General features: G+C 40.7%; 1 protein-coding gene across 1 annotated transcript in view; it reads left to right on the plus strand.

Moving 5' to 3' along the window:
* Positions 1–10,692, plus strand: part of ARMH3 (armadillo like helical domain containing 3) — a 234,991-nt gene that overhangs the window by 115,400 nt on the left and 108,899 nt on the right. The window contains exon 22 of the mRNA XM_017851651.1: positions 5,982–6,057. Within this exon, the coding sequence (XP_017707140.1) occupies positions 5,982–6,057 (76 nt within the window). The remainder of the gene's footprint in view (positions 1–5,981; positions 6,058–10,692) is intronic.

Consider the following 10,692-nt stretch of genomic DNA (forward strand, 5'->3'; position numbering starts at 1 on the left):
TTTTTTTAAAAAATGAGAATTTTGTTTTCCCCCCGGGAATTTTTTTTTTTTTTTTTTTTTTTTTTGAGACAGAGTCTTACTCTGTCACCCAGGCTCGAGTGCAGTGGCTCACTGCAACCTCTGTCTCCTGGGTTCAAGAGATTCTCCAGCCTTATCCTCCCCAGTAGGTGAGATTACAAGTGCCCGCCACCATGCCCGGCTAATTTTTTGTATTTTAGTAGAGATGGGGTTTTGCCATGTTGGCCAGGCTTGTCTCGAATTCCTGACCTTGGGTGATCTGCCTGCCTTGGCCTCTCAAAATGCTGGGATTACAGGCGTGAGCCACAAGCCTGGCCTCCTCCTGGACATTTTTAATGTTATGTTGTATACACTCAGAGATTGGTTATAATCTTCTGGATTTTTTTTTTCTCTTTTGAGACAGAGTCTTGTTCTGTCACCCAGGATGGAGTATCACCCAGGCACGATCTCGGCTCACTGCAACTTCTGCCTCCCACGTTCAAGTGATTCTTGTGCCTCAGCCTCCCACGTAGCTGGGATTACAGGCATGCACCACCACGCCTGGTTAAGTTTTGTATTTTTAGTAGAGATGGGGTTTCACCATGTTGGTCAGGCCGGTCTCGAACTCCTGACCTTAGGTGATCCAGCTGCCTCAGCCTCCCAAAGTGCTGGGATTACAAGCGTGAGCCACTGCGCCTGGCCTAATTTTTGTATTTTCTGTAGAGACAGGGTTTCGGCATGTTGCCCAGGCTGGTCTTAAACTCCTGGACTCAAGTGATCCACCCTCCTTGGCCTCCCAAAGTGTTGGGATGGTGGGCATGAGGCACTGCTCCTGGCCTCTTGATTTCTTTCTCCAGATAGATGAGGCTTGCTTTAGAGTTTTAGCCATCCACACAGTTCTACTATGCAGCTCTGGAACTGGCTGACTCTCGGGGCAAAGCTGTAAGAGAAAATAGGAAAAATAAAACCTGGAAACCTACCCTCTTGTGAGTGTTTCTCCAAGTTTTGACTTCCCTCTATAATCTGTCTGCTTTTGTTTAATTTTCAGAGCCCTCAGATAATTACTTTTCATGTTTTGTCTAGGGTTTTTAGCTGTAATCAGCAGGAGATAAGGCTTTAATGGGCTTACTCCACCATGCTGGAAGTAGAACTTTACCATTTTTTTAAAATATATTTTTGTTTAATATAAAATTTTTCTTTCATTATTTTAAAAATCTCATTTATTTGTTTTCTGGCTTACATAGTTGCTAGTAAGAGGTCTGTTGTTTTCATCTTTGTTTCTCTGTGCATAATATCTTTGTTTTTCTCTGAATGCTTTTTTTTTTTTTGAGATGGAGTCTCACTCTGTCCCCCAGACTGGAGTGCAGTGGTGCCATCTGGGCTCATTGCAATCTCTGCCTCCTGGGTTCAAGCGATTCTTATGCCTCAGCCTCCCAAGTAGCTGAGATTACAGGTGTGCACCACCATGCTTGGCTAATTTTTGTATTTTTAGTAGAGACAAGGTTTCGCCATGTTGGCCAGGCTGGTCTCGAACTCCTGACCTCAGGTGATCCACCCACCTCGGCCTCCCAAAGTACTGGGATTACAAGCATGAGCTACTGTGCCCAGCCTCTGAATGCTTTTAATATTTTCTCTTTGTCATTGGTTTTCAACAATATGATTATCACATGCCTTGGCATGGTTTTCTTTATGTTTATTTTGCTTGGGGTTCTTAGAACTTCTTGAATCTGTACATTTCTAGTTTTCATCGAATGTGGAAATGTTTTGGCTATGATTTCTTCAAATATGTTTTGTCCCTGTTCTTCTCAGTTTGGACTCTCTCTCTCTCTGTATATATACATCATATATTATATATTATATATAATACACCATATATTATATATTTGTTATATATAATACACCATATATTATATGTTATATATAATACACCTATATTATATATAATACATCTATATTATGTATTATGTATAATACACCTATATTATATATATATAGGCTCAAGCAATCCTTCTGCCTTAGCCTTCCAGAGTGCTGAGATTATAGGCATTAGCCACTGTGCTTAGCCATGGGTTTCTTTTTTAATATTTCCATTTCTTTGCTCATCATTTTCAAATTTTCCTCAGTCTTCCTGAATATATGGAACATATTTCTAATAGCTGTTTTAATGTCCTTGTCTTCTCCTTCCATTGTCTTTCTTCATGTCTAGGTCTGTTTCTACTGACTGATTTTCCCTGTGCTTATGCTTCATATTTTTTTTGTTTCTTATGGTTCATATGTTTTTTTTTCTTTGCGTGCCTGGTTATTTTTGTCATTAGAATTTAGAAATTGTGATTTTTATGATGTGGATGCTGGATTTTGTTATGTTTCTTTTATGTAAGATTGTACTTTTTTCTGGAATGTGATTATGTTATGTGGAATCAGTTGGATCTTTTCAGGTTTTGCTTTTAAGGGTTGAGGGTAGATCAAGAGCAACCTTGAATGTAGGCTAGTTTGTCCCATTACAAATGCAGTACCCATTTACAGAACCTGCCTGATACTCCATGTGTTACTAGGTCTTTCCGCTCTTGCTGGTGGAAACACAAGTTATTTTCGTTGCCGAGCGTGTCATGAGCTCCTCAGTTTCTTCTCCTTTCCAGTGATTCTTCGCCCTCAGCCTTGGGTAGTTTCTTCTTCTGTACGCATAGATCAGTGTCTGCAAGAGATACAAGGGATCTCCAGAGCTGTCTGTCAAACTCCCTCCTTGCCAGCTTTCTGCCCCACATCCTCTAGATGTCTTGGCCTCTCCAAATGCTGGTCTCTGTGTCTTCAACTTTGCAAGATTTCTGGCTTCTGTTTAGATTCTTCTTCCCAGCCCTGCAGTGTGGGAACTTTTCTGCAGGGCAGTTGTAGGGTTCACCTTCTTTGTTTTCCTCCTTTTGGGGCATCACAGTTCTATATTGCTTGTTTTCCAATGTCTGACAACCACTGTTTCATATGTTTTGTCCAGGTTTCTGTTGTTTAAAGTAGGAGGGTAAGTTATGTCTTATTACTGCATCTTGGCTAGAAGAGGAAAGACTTTTTTTTTTTTTTTTTTTTGTGATGGAGTCTTGCTCTGTTGCCTAGGCTGGAGTACAGTGGTGCAATCTTGGCTCACTGCACGCTCTGCCTCCAGGGTTAAAGCAATTCTCCTGCCTCAGCCTCCTGAGTAGCTGGGACTACAGGCACATGCCATGACACCCAGCTAATTTTTTTTTTTTTGTATTTATAGTTGAGATGGGGTTTCACCATGTTGGCCAGGCTGGTCTTGAATGCCTGACCTCAAGTGATCCACCCACTTCAGTCTCTCAAAGTGCTGGGATTACAGGCGTGAGCCACTGTGCCAGGCTCACTAAGACATTTTTGGTAAAGGCACATACTTAATCTTCCTGTTTGGCTGCAGTGAAGTCCACTGTATGGGAAGGACCTCCACAGAAGGTACCCAGAACCGTAAATGACGTTATGTTTTAATCTGTCTTTTATTATTTTTAAAATCAAAGACAATTACCAATACTAAAGAAAAGCATAGAAAATATTTAAAATTTTATAATTCCTTGGTTCTAGTACTACCACTGTTTTCATTGTTGTATATTAACCCACATGCATGCATAGTTTTACAGAGTTGTAATCATGATATCCTTCTAGCTTGTGTTTTTTAAAGTACAATTTGTATTTTTTGTAATTTTCATGTCTCTTTTTAAATGGTTGCATATTATTTTTGTGTACCATAATTTACTACATAAATGATTGCTTTAGTTTGAGACTTTTAGGGAATTTTGAAATAATTTTGTGTTTCAATTTGGTAGCTCAGAAAAGAATGTAAAAACCAATGGCGTTTCCAAAGGAAATGCAGTGATGAGGTCATCTGGGTGCCTGTTCGGTAAGGAACAGAGCTGACAGGGTATTACAGAGAAGTAATCTGTGGACAGAGTTTAATACCTCTGTGAAAATGTGAGGAGGTAAAATTCAGCTCCATTTCATAAACGTCTAGGTTCTACCATCAGAGAACTTGTGATTTTGTGGAGGATCTGGTGAAAAACCAATGCATCTAAATAAATTTCACAATTGAGTTGAACAATACATGCATGGCTTCCTGAAACAATTTTGTTCATGACATGAATAAATTCACACATGCACTCAGTGAAACCTGAGTTCAGATTGTAGAGCTCTAACTTGGAACTATACCAAATTCCCTTGCACTAAATCTTATACATTAAAAAAGCAGCACTGTTGATGTGTTTTATTAAGCCTTCTGTCTTATCTTCTTTTTCATAAAATTGCATGAATTTATAAACGTGAGACATTGCTGAAACAGATGTAGAGCAGCCACATGAGCTTTCTTTCCCCTATTACAGCCACAGGCCCTCCCCTCTGATAGAGCTGCTGCTATAGCTCTTGAGAATCTTGGGTCAGGCGTACATAGTCATGATATTCAGCTATGAAGGTCATATACAGATTGGTCACGCATTTCTTAATGTTAGTGGGGCCCTGCTTTTTTTCTTTTGGGAAAGTCTCAGATACAGTACATTCATTCATTCATTTGGGAGGTAGTCTATTGAAATTAATAATAGCTAAAATTTGTTTACTATGTGGCAGGCACTAATCTAAGAACTTTATATATAACAATTCTTTCATATAGGTATTGCTGTTATTCTCTAGTGGGTGGCAGGGGCTGGACTTGGACCCTGACCGTTGGCTTCAGAGATCTTGTTCTTCTCTGCATAAATGTAGGCTCTTGAGTCGTTTCCCTCCAGGTTTAAATTCCAGCTCCATTACTTACAATTTGTGTGAATGACTGCAATCAGTTACTGTACTTGTCTCCTCTCAGTCTTGGTTTTCCTCATCTGTATGCTACATTACATATACCCTAACTTGGTCCAGTGCCTGGCACATAGTAAAGTCTCCATATATTTAGCTCTTACTAATTAGCATTCATTAACACATACACTTAGAGTGCCTACCATGTGCTTGCTCTTTCAAGGAGCACTTGTGCTGTTTGTCTCTTTTCTAAAATGGCATAGGTACTTTAATGTGTGACTCTGAAGATCATAGCTGATAGAGGATATATTCAGGTCTGTATTTCTATTATCTTTCCTCTGTGTGTGAGTTTGGAAAAGGGAGAGAATTTGGTCACACAAGGGAAGAACATTCTTGTAGATTCATTTTGTAGGTCACACAGTTCAGTCAGAGCACCAAATAAAGGTTAATCTGTTCTCACTCATGGGTGGTTATTGAAAAATGAGAACACTTGGACACAGGGTGGGAAACATCACATGCCAGGGCCTGTCGTGGGGTGGGGGGAGTAGGGAAGGACAGCATTAAGAGATACACCTAACATAAATGGCAAGTTAATTGTTGCAGCACACCAACATGGCACATATATACATATGTAACAAACCTGCACGTTGTGCACATGTACCCTAGAACTTAAAGTATAATTTAAAAAGAAAAAAAAGGTTAATCCTTGATTGACACATGACCATCCTGTATGTGGATGTGTCCTGTTTGACTGAGTTTATATGTTAAGGAGTTTATACATATACATAGAGCAGGAAGGGACATCAACTAAGTCAGCCAGTTCCACTAAATCAGCCCTCACCGTTAGGGAAATGATAAATATGGCAACCAGGTTACCCTCACCTCACCACCCCAGTGTAGATTGTAAATACATGCAAAAATTAAGTTATGGAACCCTGTTAGCAGAGGGGAGGGAAAACCTAAGGCAGAGAAGGAGTAGAGTATTTTGATAGAAAGTGAAAAGAAGTTAGAGAAAAAACTTGAGTGAAAATAGTTGAGAGAATTCTATAAGCCCTTGTATTTTTATCTAAGCTGAGGATGTTTTTAACAGAAGATTGGCATAGGCTTTGTTTGGTTATTCTGAGAGTGCTATTCTGAGATGTGTCTTCATTCCTCATGTTTGTGTTTTATGCCGGGGATTTGACAGATCTGTGTTCTTTCCTTCTTTGCAGTCCTGAGGCTTTCTACCAATGCAGGCCAGTGGAAGGAAGCAGCTAGCAAGGTGACCCATGCATTGGTTAATATCAGGTAAGGAATGAGAAGTATCTCTTGCAGAGTTCCTTGGCTCTTCCTTAGGTTTATTGTACCTTTCTAAGTAGAGTGTGTTAAACACTACTACTGTTTTAAGCCTTGATGTCTGTAGGAGTGGAAGAAAAATTGTCGTACTTGATCAGGAAAAGCAGGAGTACACGAGGATTTTATTTTATCATATTGAAACAGCTCAAAGTGCTGGCTGTTCTGTGAATTTTTTTACTGAGAGATGCCTTTTCAGGCATGCTAGTTGCCAGAGTGTTCTGTGTATAGGTCATCTGAAAGCTTTTCTCCAAAGATTTTCCGCTATTCTCCATGCCTTCAGTGAGTGATTCATGGAGATCTAGAATGTTGACCTTTTACTTTACGTGACTGTTTCTATTTATGGTAAACAGAGGCAAATGGAGTCCATGGGGCTGAGTCATTTTAGGTTGCTTATGAAACAGCAAGGCAATTACAGAGTGCCATATGTATTGGATAAAGTTGTGTCAGGCATGGAGTTGGTCAGGGTCTTGAAGAGGCACCACCCATGCGGCTGGTGTGAGCTGTTGGTAAATGGAGAGGAGAAAGTGCTTTCACCATTGGGAAACCTAAATTCGAGTTTTATTCTGTTCCTTGCTCCCTTTGTGCCTATGATTTTTTGTTTTCTCAACAGTTATTACATTGTTCTTATAAACAATTGAAAAATTAACATTGAGTAAAAGACAAATCCAACAGATGGGGAACTTGATTTAGCTCCAGATGTAAGACTTGCCAGACATTCCTAGTAATAGTAATGCACATTTACAACTTGGTGTAGATTCTAATGTGTGACATAGCTGGTCTGTGATTTTTTTCCTATATCTTTTCTTTCTTTTTATTTAAAGGTAAAATGTCCTGTCCTTGCAGTGATTTACTACCGTGTTTGGCACATCTGGGCATAAAAGGAGAAGTGTGAAATGTGTGTGTTAGGAGGACTGGGATGAGGGAGCGTGGGGTGAGATGTGCTAACAAGATTGCAGTGAAGGTTGAGCTGCCTTACCTGTCCCCAGAGTCATTTTGCGTCAAACACAATTTTATAAATCTCACAAATAAATGCATATCCGCACCTAGCAAATAATCCAGATACTGTGGTGAGGCCTTATGATAAATGCAATTTTCTGTAAGAATCAGGAATTACAAAGTGCCTTCTCCCAAATATCCCTTTATGACCCAAGGGCAGCATGACAAATGTGGGTGTTTGAATGAAGCACCAGGTTCTGGGCTAGGGTATGAAGTGCATATGGGTATAATTTATGTTGTGTTGACTTATTCATGTATTTATGTAGGCCTTTCGGGCAGCTCCTTTTCCTGTGGGGCCTGTTTCCTTGATCACATTCCTTTATACTTGCCTTATCTTCTACTTTGTTGCTTTTCCTTTCGGTGGTTTCTGGCTTGGCTGCTGTCCCTGTTCTTCCCAAGGGCCATCAAGCAGCTAATTTAAGCTTTTGACCTCTCCTTTTTCCAACAGCTAAGAAAGGACTGGGCTGAGCCTTGTTACCATGTAACCTCTTTCTTCTCTTTGTATGACTGTCAGGCCTATACCTTCATTTTCATTCCTTAAATTTCTCTGATTAACTTGCTGCAATAATCACATCATTTTTACTGTTGCTAATATACATCTCAGTATACTATACATACTCAGTATACACCTAAAGTAGCAAAAAGATCCAGTTATGGACAGGCTCAGTGGCTCATGCCTGTAATCCTAGACCTTTGGGAGGCAGAGGTGGGAGGATCACTTGATCCCAGGAGTTCAAGACCAGCCTGGCCAGCATAGTGAGACCCTGTCTCTAAAAAACAAAATAAAGATTAGCTGGGCATGGTGGCACATGCCTGTAGTCCCAGCTGCTGAGGAGCCTGAGGTGGGAGGATCATTTGAGCCCAGGAGGTCAGGTTGAGGCTGCAGTGAGCCCAAGATCATGCCACTGCACTGCAGCCTGGGTAACAGAGTGAGGCCCTGTCTCAAAACAAACAAATCAATTTTTTGAAGAGATTATTGGAAAGAAGTGATTGAATGTCACCACAGTAAGGCCAGATCAGGAAAAAATACAGGTGGTGCTAAGCCTGCAAAAGTTTACCGTTTTTTTTCCTGACATCTGTTCTCACTTATTAAATGCCAGACTTTGTGCTGCTCTTTCTTATACTACCTTCTTTAATCTTCAAACTTTATAGAGTGTATTATGTACTTTTAAAAATATACTTTTTCCCAGTGAAGAAACTGAGTCTTAAAGATGTATATTGTAGAAGTCCCCGTATTTGTTCCTTGGCAAAGCTGAGAATTAATAATAGGTCCTCCTTCTTCCTCCTCCTCTTCCTCTTCCTCTTCTTCTTCTTCTTCTTCCTCTTCCTCTTCCTCTTCCTCCTCTTCTTCCCCTTCCTCTTCCTCCCCTTCCTCTTCTTCCCCTTCGCCTTCCCCATCTTTCTTCCATTTTTTTTTTGAGACAGGGTCTGACTCTGTCACTCAGGCTGGAGTGCAGTGGCACGATTTCTGCTCACTGTAGCGTCTGCTTCCCAGGCTCAAGCAATCTTCCCACCTCAGCCTCCCAAGTAGCTGGGACTATAGGCATGTGCCACCACACCTAGCTAATTTTTGTATTTTTTTGTAGAGATGGGGTTTCACCATGTTGCCCAGCCTGATCTCAAACTCCTGAGTTCAAATGATCCACCTGCCTTGGCTTCCCAAAGTGCTGGGATTACAGGCGTAATTAGGCTGAGCCACCATGCTCAGCCTAATCCTAGGTCTTCGAAGTCCAAGTTCAGGGCTGCTCTTTCTTGCAAACCATAATACCTCCTTCTGTAAAGCTACATTGAAGACTAACATGGAGGGGTAAACAGAAAACTCACCATGATGTATTGAAAGGAATATGGAAATTTGAGTTGGAAAAACTGTATTTTTTTCTTTTGTCTCTACCACTTACTGTGTGACCATGAGCAAGTTACTTAGCTTCTGTGGACCTCTATCCACCATCTGTAAAGTGGAGCTGATGGTGATAGCAACTATTTCACCAGGTAGTGATTGTGAGAATTATATGACGTAATGCATATGAAAGCTCCTGGTGAACTATAAAATACTGGTTATTTCACTTGTGTCTTCAAGGTTCATTCCTGTTGTAGCATGTGTCAGAATTCCCTTTCTTTTTAGGGTGAATAATATTCCTCTGTCTGTATATACCACATTTTGCTTATCCATTCATCTGTTGATGGACACTTGAGTTGCTTCTACTTTTGGGTTATTATAAATAATGCTGCTATGAACTTGGGTATACAAGTATCTGTTTGAGACCCCACTTTCACTTTTTGGAGACATATCCTCAGAAGAGGAATTGCTGTGTCATATGATAAGTCTGTATTTAATTTTTTGAGAAATTGCCATAGTGTGTTTTTTTTGTTTTGTTTTGTTTTGTTTTTTTTAGATTTAGCATTTTGACCCTTCCTTAGAGTAGTTCCTAAGTACATCTTCAGTTTTCCTCTTTTTTTTTTCGAGATGGAGTCTCACTCTGTTGCCCAGGCTAGAGTGCAGTAGCATGATCTCTGCTCACTGTAATCTCTGCCTCTTAGGTTCAAGTGATTCTCCTGCCTTAGCCTCCTGAGTAGCTGGGATTACAGGCACGCACCACTATGCCCGGCTAATTTTTGTATTTTTAGTAGAGATGGGGTTTTACCTTGTTGACCAGGCTGGTCTCGAACTCCTGACCTTGTGATCCACCCACGTCGGCCTCCCAAAGTGCTGGGATTACAGGCGTGAGCCACCGCACCTGGCCCATTTTTCTTTTCTATAAAAGTTAAGATATTACCTTAACCTTGAGAGATGTTTTGCTTTCCTTGGTAGGGAGAACTTGATGGTTTTGAATGAGGGCAGTCCAGGGAGTTTTCTTTTCTCAGTCAGTATTCTCTTAGCAGAGAGCAAAAAATAGTATGACCTGGAAGTGTATACTCCAGTGAACCAATGGTAATAAGTGCTGCCTTAGGCTCCTTTTCGCTAATAGCTTGTGTTAGATACCCATGGCACTACTTTCTGTGGTTTAGAAAACAAGACCCTGTGTCAGAAAATCTGACCTATAGTTATCCAGGAATACTGTGGGATATTTAACACCAAGTTGATGATCAAGGATAGAGATATAAATGCTTAGCAGTAAAATTCTGATGTTGTGCAGCATTTGCTTCTGCTGTTTATAAAAGGTATTTGTGCTGATCCCACATCTGAAAAGGATTTTTAAGGCAGAGTGAACAAACTCTTAGCCACCTCTTCTTCTGTAGTATGTTTTTTAATAACAATAAGAAGGGCTTGGGTTGCATGTGAAGTCTTCAGACACCTAACAGCTGTGAGGCCTTCCAGACTAGTTTGCCAGTTGACGGTATCTCCAAATTATGTCTTTGAGATCTGGAATGCAGTGCATCTAATGACTACCATAATGTTGTGTCTCCCCAGCAGGTGAAAGGCAGCAGGAAGGCTGTAGACCTTTCTGTTCTAAGAATACTTAGTTTAGATTGTGACAATGAAAGTTAAAAGTGGGCCGGGCGCGGTGGCTCAAGCCTGTAATCCCAGCACTTTGGGAGGCCGAGACGGGCGGATCACGAGGTCAGGAGATCGAGACCATCCTGGCTAACCCG

This window comes from Rhinopithecus bieti, unplaced genomic scaffold (genome assembly GCF_001698545.2).
Source record: "Rhinopithecus bieti isolate Rb0 unplaced genomic scaffold, ASM169854v2 scaffold_31787, whole genome shotgun sequence".
NCBI lineage: Eukaryota > Metazoa > Chordata > Mammalia > Primates > Cercopithecidae > Rhinopithecus > Rhinopithecus bieti.